We start from the raw sequence: 21,041 nt of genomic DNA on the forward strand, positions 1-21,041 counted from the left end.
CATATTGTCGACTTACAAGCTCAATAATGGTACTCGTCAACGCCAAACCAACCAAGATATATAGAGTACATAGTAACGTGTATTTCGGTTTCTCTATAAAAAGACGATAACAGAAGACATATAAATAATAATCTATAAATACGCACTACGTGGGTACGAATAACAGTATCCTTTCGAACGTAAAGTAAAAACTAGGTATTACGTCGTAGGTTCGCGTGATATTTTAAAAACTCTTTTAAGTCTAACATGTATTTTAATACTTACTCGGTACTAAGTCACCGAACCCTATCGTGGTCATAGTGACAAAACAAAAATAAAATCCATCAAAAAAATTCCAGTCATCTTCCCATAACATGAACATACCTGCACCGCAAGCGAGGTATAAAAAAAGTAAAACAATCGCTGTAAATGCTCCTATAAAAAGAATATGCAACTTTATATTTTTGTATAAAAATTTATAATGCAATTTGTATAACGTGTAAAAAAAAGCGATATATAATAATATCAAGACTATTTAGATTATGAATATACTAATTCGAATATAAAGTTAGTTATCGTTTTATTGGGCTGGCAACTAAGTGATTGCGGATTTTGTCAATACCACCTAATGGTTTTTTCTATTCAATACTTTCTCTATCGAACTTAACATAATTCAAATGAGTTAATCGAACTTACCAAGCGATCGCCTTCCTGCTAAATTTGTCGGAACGCAGGGAAAAGAAAAGTGAAGCGGGAGTTTCGATTTTAGGGTTAAGGCGATTTTAACTACACCTCCAGCGAATAGTTTCCCCCAATCAGCTATTACTATCAATGTCAAAGGTATGCCAACGAATGCGAATAAGATGCAGAACATCCTTCCCAGATTAGTAGATGGTACAACGTTCCCATATCCTTAAAACAACAAAAGAAAAAAAAAAAAAGAAAGAACAACCAAACAAACAAAAATATAAAAACATTTGTAGTTCGTCCACTTAATCTACCTATGAATTTCGTGTTTTTAAAATTACATTAATTCATACCTAATTGTATTATATGTTAGGAAACTGTTACAAGCGCAATCTCGTGATCGTCATAAATCAACTTAGATTTAAATTACACGTTTAATTGTTATTCATTACCAATCGTTGTAAGAACAGTGCTAGCGAAAAATACGGCCTGAAAAATACTCCATCTTTCAGTTACGATCGGCTGTAAATCTGTCGTATCTCGATTTTCTTGGTCTATTGTGTCTGTCACGAAAGAGACCAACAAACCACCTTGTGCTGCTTTCTGGACTGCCTCTTCGTAAGCACGTAATTTTACGCTAACCTGTAAACATCCCTTGCATCGCATTCTTTCTAACTACTCAAAAACGATTGGTATGTTTCAAAATATCGGTTCGATTTTGATCATCTCCATCAAGTGAGTATTTCGAATCGAAATTTGAAGGTGTACCATCAATGTTGAAATCACCGACTTACCAATGTGCGTAAATTTGACACATCGGTATTGTTGGAAACCGCATTGACAAATGAATATCTTTCAGCACGTAAATTGGCGCGCAAAACTTCCAAACGCGCTAATTCTGCCGGAAGTTCGATATGCCGAAAAACCTGTTAATGAAAACTATAATAATAAATTCCAACGAATTATTTTATGATGTATATATTTCAACATTGTTCTAGAATTGCATAGTTCTAATGTAAGAAATTAACTTTGTTTACTAACGACATTTAATACACTTGTTTGTAAACCTCTTGACTCTCAAGTGGTTGGTCCTTCAATATCATTTTACGTGCTTCAAATATATGTTCGGTTTGCATTTTGATAATGTCGTTAATTATTAATTCTGTGAGTTTATTACTAGGTAATATTCTTTCAAAGATAATATACAAATTCATTTTTTAATAATTGCAAACTAAAAGATAGACAATATATGTAAACGTTTAACAAAGGAGGTTAGTATTAATCGCATCGAGCCATGCGATTGGTCAATTGCTAAAAATAAAGACACCAAATGGAAATCCAGATCCGCGTTGTTATTTCTGTAAATATTACATTCTATAAACTTGCGTAAATAAATAGTCAAAAAATTGAAATATTCATTGGTATATTCGATAATATCAATAAAATATCATTTGTCATTAAAAATCTTTTTATACGTTTTTACATTATTTATAAGATTCTTTTAACGCGTAATTATTTATAAAAGAGTAATTTCTCATCCAGTTGTTTTTTTCATATTTAACAGTAACTTTATATAATTATTTCACGAAAAATGCAGTAGCTATTTCTATTTAGTTTTTTTAATTTAAACGTGCACGTTTAAAAGTTTAACTTACTAAACCACCAATTGCTGTATAAAGCATCAATGCAATCAAAAGTCCAACGTGACCAGCGATCGACTTAATTTTTTGTATATGTTGCTTTTGAAACAATCTTCTTTCTTCTGTAGTTTGTTCGACATTTCCTTCAGTAAATCCCACAGATAAATCAGACTTTTTGATCGACATTTTAAACGCACGCGTTTTGCGGAACACGTAACTGCTTCTTATACTCGAGGGAGACTGATTGGGTTCACCCGAATCTTCTACAATCACTTCGGTTATTTCCGTACGGAAGAGCGAAGAAACTGTGGTCTTAAAACTTCGCCCAGAATTCAATTTTGTCAAGTATCTTTGGATATGATCGGTACTACATATTTTTAAGCAGTGCCTGATGTTTGATAATTACATGATCTTCTCTTATCATATACTTAAATTTTACTTATTTAAATTCATTCTAATTTTTTTAATCATTCTAATATTTTATTTTTAAGAACATTTTAATTAACAATCCAAACATACCAAAATTTTTAATCTTTTATACTACATTCACGGTAATTTATTATGTACACATTTTCGTGGAAATTTAAATATTTTGTAATTCAGATTGACCTACACTAAAAAAATATGTTGATAATACTGCAATGATATGTTATTTTTAATATGGAAATATGTAAGTACTTATATACATTGTACATATATTTTATAAAAAGTATACAATTTTTGCAAGTAAGCGCTCTGCGTACAGTCGGTAATGAAGTATTATGAACAGACTGCGATTGTCATGTTCGAAAGAAATTTGCAATAAGGAAACGAATAATTATTCAAACAAAAATAGCAGCGATCGCTAGATAATTGGAATAACATCCGTGATGTTGTTTGAGAATAAATTTAATAATTAAGCTCAATACCTAGTTTTCGTGAGTATACCTTATGTATATACAAACAGTCTGTGACAGTTTATACAATATTATTATAACAGTTAATGAAATAAAAGTAAATCAGGTATTAATTATAAAATGCATTAAAATACATAAAATTTAGTATTGTATTACAATATAATAAAGATGCAAAATGTTACGGTTAAAACATGCAAGCGAATATGGCATTTTGTTAGGTTATTGAATCAATATCTATAAACATTGTACTTTATTATTAATTAATTACATAGATTATCTATTGTTTCATTCAATTTCCATAAGTCTAAATTGTATTAATATTTATAATTATGTTACATAGATAGACGAATATCTTCCAAATGTGGTTACTGTGTAAATTTTTTAATTTGTATCAATGTAATATGTTCTATAATAAATATATTTTAGATCATGACAGCAGTGAAAGTTCATGGAGGAATTGACATTTTGAGGCTTCCTGTCAATCAAGAAGAACATGTATTTCCTCCGTGGCATATCAAATACACACAGTCGCATATACTTCATTCTAAATGTTCTAAGAGTGAAAATGGTTGTGGCGATAAGGATGCTGATGCCTGTCAATTTTGCATGTACATTAGATAACTTTGATTATGCATAGAATTGTGGTGAATTATATCATATAAATATTTCTACAGTTTCAGCCGTACTTTAGAATTACCACATATGCCAGACATGGTATTCCCAAATAATATATTGACTTTAAAACATCAGAATGGTGCATCCATGCAATTCAATGCATTAGATGCTTTGAGAACTGTATCAAATGGAAAAATTAATATTCAATTAGCATGTGCAGAAGCTTGGAAAGAATCCAGGTACAGATATGTGTACTCATATGTGCAGTTTATTTATCAATATATTTTTTAATAGTAATAATAATACATGTGTGTATATATATATTATTTCATAGATCAGAAAGCAGTGAATATTTGGAAGAAAAAGTAAAACCGTTTGATTGGACATTTACCAGTAGTTATACTGGGACGATATCTAATTTTGAAATTCAGGAAACTAATGAACGAATTGATGTGGATAAATTAAAAAGGAGAGATAAAATCCTGTTTTATCATGATTTAACGTTGTTTGAAGATGAACTTCATGATAATGGCATTGCAGTTTGCTCTGTAAAAATTGTAAGTCACTATATGAATACATTTGTCCTAAAAAAAAGTATGACTTAATTTATCCTAATTTTATTTACTGATTTCAATAGCGAGTTATGCCAACTAGCTTTTTCATTTTATTGAGATATTTTCTGAGAATTGATGGTGTAATGTTGAGGATAAATGATACGCGGCTTTATCATGAATTTGGTCAAGATTATATATTAAGAGAATATACATCAAGAGAAGCCAGAGTTGAAGAAATACGCGTAAGTAATTGTTTAATATCGTTTTAATACAAACTTAATACTCTAGAATAAAACTATAACAGTTCATGTTTTATCCATACCAATAATATGACATACCAGTGATTTTGCTCTCAAAATTTATATTGCTTTCGTATCAGTGAGATAATATTAATGCAATGACAAAACATTTTTAGTTTCATTTTTTTGTTAATAAAAATTTGATGAATTGATGAATTTTTTTCTAATTAAAGTGAGATTAAACACGATATTATTATATTATATAAAATGTTATATACATATTAAATTTATTTTTCGCTTGTCCTTTTAAAATGTACTGTTTCTTTTAAGATATAGACTTTGCTTTTTTAAACGTACCGTTTGTTGATATTTTATGGATAACTAAACTCCTGAGTTTCTATGAAGTCTCTACTGTACTATGTAAACAAAATAATAATTAGAATAAACGAGAAATTAATTTTTTTTAGGTTCCACCATCACTTTTTGTAGAGCCAAGCGAAATAGCACCACATTTGCCCTTAACTGGATGTCAGTATCATAAGCTAATAATGATGTCAAGTAAAACAGAATTAGTCACAAATGACAACGAACTGGTTAATGAAATAGTAACAACCAGCGTAACAGCTAGAGCTAATATAAGTGAAATAGACAATTCTGTTACCTAAAATTTCCATTTATATGTAAATATATCACAGTCTGAAACAACCAAATGTTCATTTATTGAGAAAAGACATTGTCATGTAACTTTCCATTGTGTGTGAATTTTCCATTTAATTAACAATACAAAATTTTTAATTCAATATATAACATTTAACATATGAATAATGCATCCAAAATGTTCTAAATAAATGCTTTTTCAGTAATATATCTAGTACCATTGTAAATATTTTATTCCATCATTTAACAATTGTATAGAATTGTCACATTTTATATTTGTAAAATATATTAGAATCTACTTTTATTTCTATGTTTTGGAAGAAGATGCTGCTTCATTTAAATTTTCATCATATCGTCTTCTAACAACTGTATTTATCCATAAAAGCAATGTTTTATTATATTTGTGTTCACTGATGCAAGTAATTCTATTTGCAAGAAAATATAGTTTGGCGTTAAATAAATCTTCACATGTAATTTCATCGCTTGATTTCTTTGTATACATAAAATCAAATGTACAGTAACCTACTGCATGTATATGAGCACAACGTTTTAGTTTTCTACCCAATGTCCCATTATTTGTCTCCAGTGACCAATTATGTTCAAAAATCTATATAATAAATATATACATTAATATGATCTTCCTCTTTCATATATTACAGTTAAAATTACATTTTATTACTTACAGCTATATCAGATATACTTGTCCCAGGAGAATACATAAATTTTGGACGGGGATTTGGTAAATGTTTTGGGCATTTTTGAGTTTTTAACGATTTAATATCTATATTCTTTGCATTTTTATTATATTTAGTGTCAATTTTCTTTCTTTGCAGTGCAGCTCTTTTGAAATCTTCTTTCTCATAATAAATAATAATATTTCCTGTTCCATCATCAACTATAACAATTTTTATTTAAGTTACTTGTTTAAGGCAAAAGCCTTTATTAAACCTTACAGATATTACTTGTCATTTAACATAGTTTATAGTACTTACCATGATATTCATAATATTTAGGATCTTCAGAAACATCTATCACAAATCCGACTATTTCTATTTTTCTTATTTTAATATAAGGCATATTAAGAGGATGAAATTTGACGTGTTTACCCTCAAAATAAGGTATAAATCTATACAATTCCATTATTAAGAAGGGTTCAAAAATTTCTATATTATCTAAAATAATTTACTATGCTTGTAATAATATATAATATTTATATAATGATATATTTAAATTTTTTTATACTACTTATCAATTATTGCATTTAATGTTTTAATCCACCTTCAAAATTTTTATGTTTGAAATTGACCCACTCTTTTTCATCAGATAAATATTGCGGAAAATCATAATCTCCTTTGTATGAAACAAAATCTTCGTTGATTTCTTTTGGTAAATCCGTCCAATTCATTAGATCTATATTTGCTATTTTTATATTTTATAATTAAAAAGAATACATAATTTAAAAGAGAATCTAGAGAAATTCACTATACACCACATTTTATTTCAGTATAAATAACATTTAGAAAATTTAGTAGTATGTATTAAGTGTTTACATTCACATATGTTGAGATGAAAGTTTTGGCGCGAAGAAGTTTGTTACCAGTAGAAAAGCACTTGAAAGATTCAAGTCTTTAGTTTAAGCAATATTGAATTTGGACGTTTGACACTAGAGTGCGCTGTTAGTTCAATTTTAAAATTGTAATCTTGGCGCTGGATCAATTTTAAAATATATCAGGCAAGTACAATCGATAATTTGAAAAGGTAATATGCAAAGCGAATTGAAATTAAAAAATTATTTATTTATATTTTTATTAAACATTAAAAATGTAAGCGATGCAAAATAGAATGAAAATAAATAAAAATAAGACATTAAAAATCAGTTTACAGTCAAATAGACATAGACAATTTAAATTTTTTACTAAACTTATATGGAATCAATACTTATACGCAACGTATAAGTAAGATATTAAAAGAGATGTATGAATATTTACAGTTTTTTAGTATAAAACAACAAGAATCTTTGTTTTCAAATTATATTACAAAAATTATGTTATAAAAAATTCTTGTTTTACGAGAATGTGCAACTTGTATTGATGGAACATTTTTGAATGATAGTAAGTGATATCAGTAAGTAAGTATCAAACAGTAAGTGATTGCATCTATGAATAGCTGAATGATTAAAGGCACGGACACACAGTGTTTCCTTCGGTTGAAACCGTAATTGCTGTTACCAGTCGTATTGTATCGCAGTAGACTACCACGGATCAAGTCCCGTGTGCATTGTTCCTTTACACACCGTCTGACCTTGGGAAGGTCACGCCTGTTACACGCACCTCGCATTCCTCGAATCCCCCGCGTTCCATTCTTCGCGGAGGCAAGCTTACTTCGATAAGCAATAACGTCTCATTTTATGCACACTAATATATACCTCTTATGAATTAAGTAGCGGACTCCAGTTTTTTGTTTTGGTTTGTTATAATTAAAATATAAAATGGAAGTCTAATATTGTTATAAAAAAGGATTAGTTTAAGAATATTTTCTACAAAAACAAAGATTCTTTAGTTTTCACTGTTTCAATCGGATAATATGAACGATTCCTAATAAAACAGATCGTTCTTAAAAAATCAGCAGTTTGTATTTGTAGCATCTCCCATGCATGTTTTAATAAATATTCCAGTTACTGACACGTGATGTACGATACACCGTAGAAAAGCATACGAATGCTAATGATAAAACTATCATCAAAAGTTTCTTATAAGTTAACCTAGAAAAATTTATTAGGTTACATTCTCTAATGTTTAAAAATATTTACAATTCATTTCTATGTAAATAAATAAATAATACACCCTTTATTTACTTGTCTTTCATCCAATAAACGTTAAAAATGAAGATATGTACTATTATCTTTTCTGAATATCATATGCGTTTCTAGTGTAAAAGTTGTTTCGAGTAGGTGGCGCCACGAGTAATCTTTCGACCCGCGAAGAATTCAAAATACATTAAAATTTTAATTTGAAAATTTGCACCTCGAAGTGTAATGAGAAAACAACAATAAAGTACAAGTACAAATTTCTTCGACAATATCGATCTATCAAGAAGAACATTACAATATTCAAACGCGACAAGGATGAACTGGAAGATTGCAATGGCAAGGAGACAGCCTTTTCTGGTTAATCTAGCGATATAAAAAGGTAGAGGAAGGAAGAAGAAGCGAAGCGAATCAATCGTTGTTCGACCAACATTGTGACACGATATCTGTATCTATGAAAGAAACACGTAGAAAAACTGTTGAGCTTCGTAACACAACCGAAGAAAGAAACCAAGACGGGGTTAGCGACAGTGTCAAGATTCTTTCGAATCAATGACTCTTACTTAATTTTGAACAAATAATGAACAATTTAAATTAAACTATTACTTCATTTTTAACTTTATCTTCATTTATAAATTACATTATTTTATTATAATTGTTCGTGTTATATCGTTATTGTTCAGAACTCATTCGTTGTTCAAACGTAGTGACTTTAGAACAATGTGTTCGTATATAAATTGTATCTGCTGTTTGTATTATGCGTGTTAACAAATTATATAAGGTAACGTTTGCTTTTTCTTCTTGTTATACCCATTACTGACAAAATTACCGAGAACGGAAGCGAGCTCTCATAGTCTCCTTCTATCTATATCGTTTGTCTAGTTCTCATTAGCGATGAACCAACATCCGTTTGCAGAGCTCATTATAGCATTTATTACAAATTCAATACCGTGCGACCATTAACTCACGAATATCAATATTATATTACTGTAAGCAAGATTGTGAGTAATTAACAGTACGGTACACATCGGGACAATATTCTTCTATCGAGTTCTTGAATTCTTTTCAAAAAAAATTCTGAATCGATCCCGTCGCTATTTCGCAGATTAGCGATGTAGTTGGGACGCGACAGCCTTTTGTGATGTTCAAAGGTTTCATGCCACTTTCAAATCTATTTAATACAATTGGTGTTACATTAACAACAGTCTTCTTTACAAGATGAATTTCATAAAGGATAGAATTAACAAAAATCAGAGATGATACTTAACGTTTGCTTTGCCATTGAAAATTGACAAGGAATCGATCACAGGCACGATTATAATTGCTGATTCCTAGGAAATAATTCCTACAGAAGAAACATTTACAATATTCCGTTGTAATATTTCAAGTGTACTGTCTACATTCCGATGATATAAACTAAGACAAAGCCAAGTAGCATTATAAAAAAACTTCGCGGAAAATTAAGTTTCTTTTATCGGTAACAAGTGTCTCTGGAATTTGAGACATGCATGGAAGAAACGTTGTTGAAACGTATAATTTTCTGTTTTAGGTGCATGATAGAGGATTCTTCCTTCCAGGAGCCAAAAAATTTGGCACGGATCATTTTCGTTATGACGCGTACAAGCCCTTCGTTTGTTACCGAGAAGCAAGAGGAAGCTTCGCGTGGCGTTCGTTCCCATCGCTGAGCATTGCTACCTCGCACGCTGCCATGATGCGTAGGTGTTTCCGGCCGGCTGAAGCACGGGCATCTGCTCGATCTCTCGTGCGCGCAAGAACGAAGAAAGAGAAGGAGAAAAGAACGAAGAAGGAGAAGGAAAGGAGAGAGAGACAGAGAGATGGAGAGAGAGAAAGAGGGCGATTAGAGAGAGGAGACAGCAACGCACGGCGTGAACCAAGAGAGAGAGAGAGAGAGAGAGAGAGAGAGAGTGAGAGAGAGAGAGAGAGAGAAGAACGAGCCGGCAAATAAGGGAGCTAGCGAGCAGAGCGAGAAAAATAGAGTCTGCCAGCGGGTGAGCGAGTAGAAAAGCAGGATGCGAGTGGAAGGACGCCGGCCATGGAGAGAGCAACCAAGAGAGAGAAAGAGAGAGAGAGGGAGGATATGCTCGGCCGGAAGCAGTTACTCGTGCGATGTAACGAAAATATCAGCCGTCCGTTTCGCAATCGGCCTACCCGCGTTCGCCGAGTTTAATATAGAACACTCGCACGCCCTGTCGCGAAAACATCACACTAACCCCGCTAACCGCACGTTGCTATCGCATTTATCGCGTCAGATCAAGAAAAAAAATCCCGTTCATCCTCCGCTGTATGATCCGATCGAAGCTACGTAGACGAGAAGACGTCTGCACAGTGTCCAGGTACGGACAACCTTCTCTTTGGAATCCGTGCGGTTACTTCCACATATCGTGTCCTTGATATCTGCCTTCGATGCACGAGAATTCGACAATCGGGTGCAAGTTGCACGATTTTTTTTATCGTTCTTAATCCTCGCGACTTAACTTCAACGAGGCGAATCAAGATTGGGTTTAATATCGAAATATGTACTCTATTTTTTTTAGGAAGTACGTATATCGATCGTTTTTATCGATGGATCATTTTAAATACACGCTTCCACTCCTTTCCACTGGATCGCAAAAAACGTACCGCGACTTCGCTCATTCTAATCTCTCTTTCACGGTAATAAATTTCTGTATATCGTATACAGTACAATATTGAGCTTAATCTGTCCTGTTAGATCGTAAATCATATTTGTGTAACCGATGGATCGTAGATCTTTCCCTCTTTCTTCTTCCCTCCCTCTCTTTCTCTCCTCGTGACCTTGGCTCTCCCATTACCCTGACGCGATAATAAATTCTTACGACGGATCCCTATAAAATCGCTCGGCGACGAACGCTTCTCGCCTTCGTTTCGTCCCCGGATGCTTCGCTTTTAATTCCCTGCCCGATAAACCTGATCGACCGTAAAAGCGTCTGGCTGCTTCAGATACTTCGATCGCACTTCACTCGTTTAAAATTTCACGAAATCCTCTCCCTCTCCGCTACCCATTCGTTTTCGTGAAAAGTTTATCGGCGACTCGCGCGCGAGTGACAGCCGCGATAGCTCGTTCCATCCTCCGTTCCACCTACCACATGCACGAATCACTGATCAATACGACGTTCGTAGAACGACACTGGAAATATCACGCGATTCTCGGAATATCGCGAGCATTCCACGAACACCTCTCTATCAGTCTCGATTCTTTTCCCGACCGCATTATTGGTTCGGATTTTTGCGTTTCCGGGACGATGCGCTTCGAACGCATGTGTACAATGGTCGCTTCTATTTGACTCTTCTGTCGCGTCGAATGGCGCGTTCGATCGCTCGGACTGCTACTCCGATGGAACATTTCCGAGTTACGCATGACGCGAGAAAAACTATTGAAATATTGTGAACTAATCAAGGCAAAAATTCACTTTGAATTAAGTTTGCCTCGTCCTCTTTTCAATAATCGATCTCTTATGTCTTAGGAATCAAAGTATCGACGAACCATCCTTCTGACGAATAAAATCTCACGCGTATCTACACGAAGACCATAGAGCAAAGATAGAATAAGTCACATTTAGTAATTTGAAAGTCCAATATCTTATCAACGTAACATCATCAATTTCTAATCTACTGCTAAAATGCTTATCTTCTGGTCGAATAGGATGTTCTCCATTTTAAGTACGTTATATCAATGTACACGCTTTTAATCGCTGAATAACATCAAAGTTAAAAAATCAGCGACAGAATTGTTCATGTCACGCCCTTTCTCTGTAATCTTCGTACACTTGATTGTTCTAACGTATTCGTGAAAACGATAATTCGTTAGAGCACGTATCTGCTGTAATCATAGACTAACGCGTACTTTCTTGTCGTTTAGAATTACATTCCTGCGAACAAATTGTTGCGCCCTGTAACAAGTTGTCATCCGTTTGTTTCCCTTTGGCGCCTTGTATCATCGTGTCACATAGAACCGTGTACCTTTACCTTTTTGCCAATATTCCATTTAACGTTCTTTCAATAATGATTATATCGTCAAACTGCACCGAATAAGACAAATATGCACAATACTGCTGCAAAGATTGTATATTGCATTGGAATTGGAAACCTTTCTGCAGCGTGTTGCACCTTTGTCTCTCCGCTGCTCACGTTCTGTAAGTAAAGCGACGCGATAACCACCGCGTATCATATCGTACAATATCTTTAAGTCAGCCGGTACTATGAAATTATCGTGTCACGTACGAGTATAAGTGCTTATCCTTAATACAATATGTACCAAAGGATGAAACTAGTTTCGCGGGGCGAGCAGAAGGTGAAGGGGAAGAAGGGGTTAAAGGACGTCTCCGGTAGCTTTGACTTCTTCGAATGTGGTTGAACGAGTCGTCAAGGTAAGGCAAAGCGAGGCAAAAGCAAGCCAGGCCAATCTTCCCTCTCGTTGATGCGTTCGTTCGTGCGGAGAGGAAGGGGTAAGTAACCGGAGATAGCGATGGAATCAACGCGTTCCGAATCGCTTCGGACCGTTGACAAAACTTCCATCGCGTCGAACGTTGTTCAATTACTGTGCGTATGTTTAAGCACGGCGCGGCGCAAAGTGTCGACCAAAACCTTCGAATCGAATCTCGAAGAAATGGCGAGAACAAATTTGTGAAAGACCGATGCTTCAAATTCTGATTCGTGTTATTACGGAAGATGCTAACTCATCGAGGACCGAGCAATAATTTATCACAGTAGCTGCAGAATGTATTCGCGCATATTCTTATTCTCTAATGGAATTTCTTTCATCAGGTTCCTTTGATTCTCGTATTATCGAAATTTTGTAGCTATTTGAAAGTACAGCTATATGATAAGAAACTTTATACTTTTGGACCTAATTGATCGTTAGTATAGAAGCGTTATAACAAGCACGTACATCTCTTTGAGTATAACTTGAGATCTAAGTGACAGAAATAACGACGAAAAATATTCCCTTTCGCAGCTGCGATATTGAAAAACAGTATTTAGATAACATAGATCGATAAAAAAGAAATTGCAAATGAAATGTCGTATTAAAGTAACGTGACCCTTAATGAATTAATATTCCACAGATGTTTCCGAGTGATTTCGAACAACTGGGGCGATAACGCCGCATCCTCCTAGTATTTCTACACGGTCTAATTAATATTCCAAGAAATGCACATACGCTGTGTTCTATCGATCGCTCTTTTCCTATGAATTATTGGAAACGCCGCTCATTCATTCCATTAAAACTAAATTATTATCGAAGATTTTTGTCCGACTAAATCGTTCGAAAACTTGCAACGGACGGAATTTAATGCCCATCGCTAACCGGATGAAGCCCAAGGAAGGAGGGAAAGGGAGATCGTGTACAGGTCTCGACATCGAAGGTGGATGTGAAGGGTGGGGAAGAGGCCACTTCCGGTCACGTGACAACACTGGACCAGCCAGCCTGCCACTTTGCTCTCTTCTTATTTTCGACTCGTCAGACCCCCTTTCTCTCTCTCTCTCTCTCTCCCTTTCAACCTTCCCTTACGTAGCTCCTCATCGGCGTCATCTTCTTCTTCTTCTTCTTCTTCTCCTTTTTCATTAACTCAAACTGTCACGAATCGGTCAAGAACAAGCGAAACAGATGGTGGAGAACGTATTTTCTTGTCTTATTCTCGTCGCCATGGAATTTTCAATTTGCATGACGATGTTCACTCTTCATTCATAGTATTTGCATCTTCGACTCTTATATCGCGATAAAGATTGCAGGAATTAATTATCAATCGAACGGACTGCTGCAGCAAGGAGATATCTCCACTTTCCAGTAATTAGAGCGAATCGATAAAACCGACTTCAATACCAATTAAAATCGAATCGCTAAAACCGACTTCAATACCAATTAAAATCGAATCGCTAGACTGACGATATTTATGCAAATTCATACTTTTATGAATATAATCAGATAGATCAGACTTCGATAGAAGATTGTTTTATATACGAAACATCGTAGAGCGTGATGTAAATTTGAGATCCAATATTTTGCATCTTTGAATATCCTATGAATGCGTAAAAATCGACGAGACACGTTCTTAAACGTACTATAAATTCATAGCGAACTAATATCCGTAGTGCTGAACTTTCGCACTTTTCAACCAGCTACCTTTAACTTTTTTTTCCAGGAATATTTTATTTCTTACAAAAAAATATGTATAAAGAATGAAAAAAAAGATAAGGACAAAATATGCGCGAGAAAAAAAAGAAAATAAAAAGTATTTGCTTACTAACTTTATTAACAATTGCCGGTATAAACCTGAATCTACTAACAATTAGATAACAACATGTGCGTCAACGCATTCCTATGGACGTAACAAATTCGCATCAACCGGAAGTAATGGAATTTTTCGTTCTTTTCTATTCTCCTGTTTCTTTCTCTCTCTCTTTTCTTATTTTTTTCTTGTGCCGTTTTATTAGTCATTGCAATATATTATTTATCAAAGGTAGAAAGATTGTTCAGTTTGAGGCGAATTTGTATCGATCGTCCATGGAGGGGGGGCGAGGGGATTAATACACCGAATTGGTACGTTTCTTCATTTTTTACACCACATTGTTCTTTTTTAATATTGTACGTCCGTGTGCGTAAGACATATATCGTAGTTACGTCGATGTTAAACGCTTTGCGATTACAATGTCCCAAAGAATCAGGTTTCGCAAGGAGACTACACGGTAACGACGCTGATGCGACGAGAGCTTATTCACCGTAGAAGAAACTGATCGAACCTGGATACGACGATACATCTATTTATTTTCCTTGTTTATCGCAATCTGTTTTTCTTTTTGACGATTTTGGACAGATTTCCTGATCTCGCGGCAGGCTGTATCCTTGTCTTTCTCTCGATCGTTTTCCATCAAACAACGTAGACATACACGTTACGAATTTTATTTCTCTTTGTTCTTATCTCGTCGATCTATTATTTTATCCGAAATAACGAGAAGATGATCGCTACGATGATACAAAGGGTGGATGAGTATTCTCCTTCAAATTTTTGCAAGTATTTCCATTGTAAATGTATTTCGAAATCTGTCGCTGTTTATAAGTACGATGTGGCAAACGTCGAAAGAAAGACCAAAGATTGATGATACGGAAGAGAAAATGTTAAGCAAGAGAGACAGGGAGGAATCGATCAGATGTCTCGACTCGTGGGATAACCTCTGCGCACCAGACAAATGATATTGCAAAGAACGATAGACGAATCTCTAAATTAATCGGAGAATCGAAATAATCGGAAACAATTTTGGCTGTCCTCAAACTACTGCTTCCAATATGTTAAACAGAAATGCATAAATATATATGTATATATATATACATGTATATATACATGTTTGTATATATATAATTCATATGTATATATATATGCATATATGTATATATATATATATATAATATTTACAAGACATATACAGAGCATATATAGTTAATATTAATAAAAACATACATTTCTCCTTTTTGCTTCGCGAGACACGCGCGCACACACACATGCAACCATACATATTATACATACAGGCGCGCGCATAGGTATGCACAAAACGCATCAATGGGATCGTCGCGACGTACTCCTTGATTAACACTTTTGTCTTTTTGCCCCAGGGCTCGATGTGTGTCCGGTTCACCTTTGTTTCAACATTTTTCAGCCAGACGGTTCGTTCCTCGTGTATATAAAGTACCGTTCCGAAGATCAAATAAAAAATATTACTCGTCGTTAAAAGGTTGAATAGAAAAAAGGCAGTTTTCAAACACTGGACGAATGCTTGCGAGAACCGGACGGTTTCCAATGGTCTCGTTGTATCTTTTTTATTTGCACCAAATATGCTCGCAACATCAAATCGGTGAACGTCGAAGGTTTCGCGAGTCGTGAAAGGCTATACGATCAACGCACCCAAAGTTTCCAATTACGGCTGATCCGCGGAACGTTCTCCCTGTACCATGCGTTCTCCTATTCTCTCGACTTGGAAGGGCGAACCTACGAGAGGGGATTGATTTCGGGATATTGCGATTCGTTGGATGTTCGATCGTTTCCCGCCACGTTCACTCCGCGACAGGTTCTATCGCGGACGATTCTCGAAAGTCAACACTGCGGCAAACGAGTGGACGCGTGGTTTCTTCTCGTTTCTCGCTGTCTCTTCGCGACGAACGAAGCCGAACGAGCAATCGGAAGAAAAGCCGCTTCGCCGAGCAATCACTCTTCCCGTGACACGTTTTCCAACCTTTCGACCCCCCTCTCGTGATTTACCAACTTCCAAGGAATTACTTTTCGTTGTGGTCTTCGTACGCGTTAACGGTACGCGCGTCTTCGATCGTTTGTTCATCTTTTGCGAAATGTGCCAAAAATGCAAGGACTACTCGTATATTTCGTTCGATGCGTTTCAAACATGGATAAAACGGTGGTGTCGGTGGTATCTGTTGGAAAAACGGTTTAGACAGTCTCGACAATAAAAGAAACGAACGTGATCGTGGTCGTGAGGATGACGGTGTCCCGTGGAACGTCGACATACCTCAACGATCAAGCCGCTCGAGCAAGAATGGAAAGTTAACACACCTTCGTTCGGTGAATTCCGTCCGCGTGGGAAGCGCTGTTACCGTGCAATTAAACGCCGCTCCAGGCTGGAGCGGCGGCTCGACTCTCCACAACACCAGAGTCTCGAAGGCGTTAATTATTTCAAAATCTTGGTCAGAGAAGTAGAGTCGAACCAACGAGGAAAGCGATTATCCGTGTATACACGTTAAATCGGCGTTCGTAAAAGCGAAAGAAGAAAAAAAAAAAAAAAAAGAGAGGATCCCGAGTCGCGAATTCACTCTCGCGTTATAGAAGAGCGGAGCAACACCGGCGAAACGGCCTGTCAACTACACCACCGCACGACGCGTGTATCGCTTTGTACCACGTACCTTAATGAAACGATATTTAATTAAACTCGCACGACTAGATAATACTGGAAAAAAGGAAGAGAATTAACGAAATGGAAAACGACGCCCGACTACCTAACGTATATAAATACGTATACGTACGTAAGAGATTTCAGGCGTGTTGTGCTCTTTCCTCCCCCTTCCCTGATTCGTTCTGTTCTGTGCCGTACTTCTCTTCTCCTCACGCTTATGCCCCCACGCAATTGTCCTTTTCCCATCTGCCCGCATTCTCGTCGTCCCCATGAAGCACACCCATACACGCATACATACATACATACGCATACACACACGTACACCAACACTTACACACAGATACACATATAGATGCAACCGTTCATTCTTACAGACTTACATAGCGCTCTCGCTCTCACGCAGCCCGAACGCGTGCATTATCTCGATCTCGTGTCATACCGCTCTCTAACGCTCGACAGGGCCGCTCGATACAACAGTGTTAACGAGTATAAAAGCGTATACATCGTGTACCGAGCGGAGGAAAACGCTCGGAAACGCGGACAATGCTTCTTTTCAGAGCTTTCTTTCTCCGTCTCTTCCCCTTCTCCCCCCTCACCCTTTTTCTTCCCCTCCGTATCTTTATTCCTTCCTTTTTCGATTCTTATATACGTATTTTATCGCGAGATGCAAGCGACTGGAACACGGTTTCAGAAAATAATCGAGTCCAGTCGGGCAGGACGCCTTCCGAATTCTTTCGCCGCCTGCTGATCAAACATCTCTCGCCCCCTCTCTCCGTGTCGTGCTCCTACTGTGAAACTTTATGTGTTACTTGGCGATGCAGCCACGAATAAATTAACCGTAGAAAAGTTTCTTCTTTATACAAATGTAATATACAATATACATATCTATAACCTAGGCGTAGACGCGTGTACACGCGTTTCGAGCAAAGTAACAGCAGGAACGCGTGTACACGCGCGTACACGTGCTCGCGTTCAATATACTTTAGTGGTTCGTCTATTTACTTTCACGCTTTCTCTCTCTTTTCTTTCTCTCTCGTACGCTCGCTTACTGTTACCACGCATTCGCTTGGTCACGCTCGCATTTGCTCCCTGTGTGTGCGCGTACTATTTATATATTCTATCATGTATAGACCTATCTATACGTAAGTGGTATGTCTCTGCGTTTATACGCACGCTCGCGTAGTACATTGTCAATCTTTCTCGCCCTTTCTCCGCCGCCTTTCTACCCTTCGCCCATCTTCCATCCTCCTCCTCCTTCTTTTTCTTCATCTCCTTCACCTCCTCCTTTCCTTCCTACCACTACTACACGATACTCGCATTCTTCCATTCGTACACGTTCTTGCTCTTTCAAACTATCTCGCTCGCTTCGCACTTTCGCGCGCGCATGGAAGAATAATAAATAAAACACTCGCGACGTCAGACGTACAAATTCGTCAGAATCTTCGATATCGTTTCTCAACTTAAATGCAACTCTTGTACTTAATGCAATTTTTCATTTTGCTCCCTCACGATAATCCTGTGCATAAAAGAGCCTTGGCATCTCTGTTCGCGAGAGACGGCGATATACCACGTGTATTGCCGGTATCGGAATACCCAACTATTAGAGTTCCGGTGTAACCGGGTCGAGCAACCTTTTCTCCGGATCCCTCGAGTCCCCGATGTCGTTGGCGATCGGATGATGCCTATTCCCGGCGTTCCCGATCGTGTTCGGGTTGCATCTGCATCCCTGAGCGGCGTGCCGGGCATAACATATTTCGCACAAAGCGACGCAGCCCTTGAACGGCCAGTAGCACAATAAACAAGGCATGACGAGGGTAAGGGCACCGAGACAAGCCCACCTGGAGGCCCTCCTGTTCCCCGTACAAGAGCATGGTTCGTCCGCGCAGCTCCCGGCCGCCTCCCCGTCGATTCCACTGCCGCCGTTCCCGTCCACGCAATGATAAAACAGTCCTTTCACGCAGCACAAGCAAGAAGCGTAATCGAGGATCGTGTCGGCGGAGCAGAAGCATTTGTTGTCGCACAACCATTTGCTCGGCAATGGCGGCGGTTCCCGACAAGACTCGCAGCGACATCGACCGCAGAAATTGCACATTATCGACAAACCGGCCGGATCGTAAGTTCTAGAGGCGAGGCTGTTGGCCGGTTCCTTGGTAAACGAGACCGGCTGCTTGGTCACGGCGTTCGGTGTCGCGGTGTTTGCGGCGATCGAATCCGCGGATGCGGCCGCGTTCGTCCCGCTCGCGATCAATCCGCGAAACGCTTGAGTCCTACTCGCGTGCAACCGATGTGTCGCCGCGACAGACGCGTCCGTCACACCCTTCTGACGATGCCTTCGGTCGATCTTCGGGCAATCAGCAGTACCGATCCCACGTTTGTTTTCATCGTCGATGACGCGTCGCTCCTGGTTCGAATGTTTGAACGGTGCCTCGACGTACTCGTTGATTGCCCTCTCTCCATCCGGTCGAGGCACGGTGAGGCTCACCTCGCTTATGGGACTTCTCGGTGGCGTGTCGTTCGACAACAACCCCCGGGCGTTCGTCTCGTTCGAAATGTCGACGTTCCTCGGCCTGCTCCGGAAGGTGCTCGAGAGCGGACTGAGCGGAGCGGTGACCAATACTCTCGGACTCGACGAGGCTGCGGGAGGTGCGGTAGTGGCTGAGGCGGCCGCGACGTGCACGCTGGGCAATCTAGGTGGCGGAAACGGTCGGTTGTGATCGTGCACGCGACCACCGACGACGCCCTGTTGTTGAACGAAGCGCGCGTCTCCGTCGTCGTTGGAGTTGGTGTTGGCGATGTTGTCGGTGATGATGACTGTGCTGGCGGTGTCGAGACCGTTGTTTGCGGCATTCGCGTTCGTCTGCGAAGAAGGCGGCCGCGAAAGCGGCGCGATCGCATTGTTCTGCGACATCGGCCGACCTCTCAGTTCAAGATGCTCGGCTTGGCAACGCGCCGCTGCGTCCACGCAACGCTTCCGGTGCTCCTCCTTCTTCTTCGCCTCCAGCTCTTCTTCCTCCTGCCAGTGATTCGCGAAATGGATACCGTTACCGATCTCTGCGCCCCTTTCTGCTCCTCTTCCGCCACTTCCACTTCCTCCTCCTCCACCTCCGCCTGCGCCACCCGGCCTAACTCGACTCGACGACGAGAGAGTCCTTCTCGGCGATCCTGTTCCCGGTCTCCTTGCTGTTTCTGGCGAGGATGGTGATGCGGAACGACGAACCGATAAAGCCGACGACGCTGCCCGCTCGCTAGCCCATTGTTCGATGGCTCTCGGTGATCCTGGACTCGATGTATGCTGTTGGTTCTGATGGTGCTGCTGTTGCTGTTGCTGCTGCTGCTGCTGCTGCTGCTGATAATGAGTTGATTGACTCGGGGTAGTAAGTATCGCCTCGTTGATCCGCACTGCCCAGCCCGCGCGAGGTGGTGACACTCTCGACAAGGGCGTTCCATTAGCGAGGATGAGGCTCGGTAATGCTCCGCGTCCGCTTCCTCTCGCCCTCGCGACACGCGCTTCATCCCCACCTGAAACGATACCACATCCGTTACTCTCTTCTCCTCTCTTTCTCTCTCGTAGTTTCTATAAATCGCAATACATCGTTATCTTGTCGAAACAGAGAATTAAAAAGCAACCAACACGCGATCATCCGTTTTGCCAAACCTGTATCGTATTTTGCCTATCCTATATGCCTAGTAAGAAATATTTGCACGGAGAGTCCTGAAAGAATGGGAGAACGAATCTGAATGAACAAAGCTGAAAGCGATATTCGGATCACACCTCGATAAATACGAAGAATGCCGTGTACGCGCCACTACCTACGTAGCTTCGAGGTAGGTTTGGTCTCCGTACGTGGGCGAGTGCGGCGCGAGTGGGCGCTCGTGGCCTGTGTGCGCAGCACCGGGGTTCTTGATTCAGTGGTCACCGGCCCACTCGAAGCGCCTACAGTTGTGGAAGAATCGAGCGTTTCGTTCAACCAAGACCGATCGTGCCCTCCACGCAACTACTCCGTGTGACAGACTTACAACCAGGGCTAGCCAATGAA

At 38.5% G+C, this 21,041-nt stretch overlaps 4 protein-coding genes across 6 annotated transcripts in view; 1 reads left to right on the forward strand and 3 right to left on the reverse strand.

The window, feature by feature from the left end:
* Positions 1 to 252: 252 nt before the first annotated feature.
* LOC132905417 (TWiK family of potassium channels protein 7) lies at positions 253 to 2,537 on the reverse strand. The gene is made up of 5 exons (XM_060956724.1): positions 2,322 to 2,537; positions 1,461 to 1,592; positions 1,119 to 1,308; positions 676 to 891; positions 253 to 414 (listed from the first exon to the last, which is right to left on the reverse strand). The coding sequence occupies exons 1-5, from the start codon at positions 2,490 to 2,492 to the stop codon at positions 254 to 256; spliced, it is 870 nt and encodes a 289-aa protein (XP_060812707.1). The 5' UTR covers positions 2,493 to 2,537; the 3' UTR covers position 253.
* Positions 263 to 5,320, forward strand: LOC132905400 (TIP41-like protein). Of its 3 annotated transcripts, none has more exons than XM_060956713.1 (6): positions 263 to 379; positions 3,629 to 3,810; positions 3,877 to 4,056; positions 4,152 to 4,374; positions 4,455 to 4,613; positions 5,078 to 5,320. In XM_060956713.1, exons 2-6 carry the CDS (start codon positions 3,632 to 3,634, stop codon positions 5,273 to 5,275), a joined length of 939 nt encoding a protein of 312 aa, XP_060812696.1. In that variant the 5' UTR covers positions 263 to 379; positions 3,629 to 3,631; the 3' UTR covers positions 5,276 to 5,320. The 3 variants fall into 3 exon arrangements, with proteins under 3 accessions (XP_060812696.1, XP_060812687.1, XP_060812678.1); XM_060956704.1 differs by lacking the exon at positions 263 to 379 and adding an exon at positions 3,039 to 3,223; XM_060956695.1 differs by lacking the exon at positions 263 to 379 and adding an exon at positions 3,231 to 3,308.
* A 155-nt stretch (positions 5,321 to 5,475) lies between these two features.
* Positions 5,476 to 6,879, reverse strand: LOC132905427 (uncharacterized). Its single transcript, XM_060956736.1, has 4 exons — positions 6,546 to 6,879; positions 6,260 to 6,439; positions 5,951 to 6,162; positions 5,476 to 5,874 (listed from the first exon to the last, which is right to left on the reverse strand). Exons 1-4 carry the CDS (start codon positions 6,670 to 6,672, stop codon positions 5,575 to 5,577), a joined length of 819 nt encoding a protein of 272 aa, XP_060812719.1. The 5' UTR covers positions 6,673 to 6,879; the 3' UTR covers positions 5,476 to 5,574.
* A 7,464-nt stretch (positions 6,880 to 14,343) lies between these two features.
* LOC132905394 (uncharacterized) overlaps positions 14,344 to 21,041 on the reverse strand; it is a gene marked incomplete at its 5' end in the record, with an annotated part of 31,254 nt that continues 24,556 nt past the window's right edge. The window contains one exon of the mRNA XM_060956681.1: positions 14,344 to 20,523. Within this exon, the coding sequence (XP_060812664.1) occupies positions 18,605 to 20,523 (1,919 nt within the window). The remainder of the gene's footprint in view (positions 20,524 to 21,041) is intronic.

Source organism: Bombus pascuorum, chromosome 1 (genome assembly GCF_905332965.1).
Source record: "Bombus pascuorum chromosome 1, iyBomPasc1.1, whole genome shotgun sequence".
In the NCBI taxonomy this organism is placed as follows: domain Eukaryota; kingdom Metazoa; phylum Arthropoda; class Insecta; order Hymenoptera; family Apidae; genus Bombus; species Bombus pascuorum.

What these genes read in the sequence shown, in the direction of transcription:
- LOC132905417 (XM_060956724.1), bottom strand. Translation starts at nt 2,492, where the DNA reads ATGTCGATCAAAAAGTCTGATTTATCTGTGGGATTTACTGAAGGAAAT. An exon ending in TGTCAAATTTACGCACATTG is followed by an intron (nt 1,309 to 1,460) that starts GTAAGTCGGTGA and finishes GGATGTTTACAG; the next exon opens with GTTAGCGTAAAATTACGTGC. An exon ending in AGCAGGAAGGCGATCGCTTG is followed by an intron (nt 415 to 675) that starts GTAAGTTCGATT and finishes TTCTTTTTATAG; the next exon opens with GAGCATTTACAGCGATTGTT.
- LOC132905400 (XM_060956695.1), top strand. Translation starts at nt 3,237, where the DNA reads ATGTATATACAAACAGTCTGTGACAGTTTATACAATATTATTATAACA. An exon ending in ATGAAATAAAAGTAAATCAG is followed by an intron (nt 3,309 to 3,628) that starts GTATTAATTATA and finishes AATATATTTTAG; the next exon opens with ATCATGACAGCAGTGAAAGT. An exon ending in GATGCCTGTCAATTTTGCAT is followed by an intron (nt 3,811 to 3,876) that starts GTACATTAGATA and finishes ATATTTCTACAG; the next exon opens with TTTCAGCCGTACTTTAGAAT.
- LOC132905427 (XM_060956736.1), bottom strand. Translation starts at nt 6,672, where the DNA reads ATGAATTGGACGGATTTACCAAAAGAAATCAACGAAGATTTTGTTTCA. An exon ending in CAAACATAAAAATTTTGAAG is followed by an intron (nt 6,440 to 6,545) that starts GTGGATTAAAAC and finishes AAATTATTTTAG; the next exon opens with ATAATATAGAAATTTTTGAA. An exon ending in CAAGTATATCTGATATAGCT is followed by an intron (nt 5,875 to 5,950) that starts GTAAGTAATAAA and finishes TTTATTATATAG; the next exon opens with ATTTTTGAACATAATTGGTC.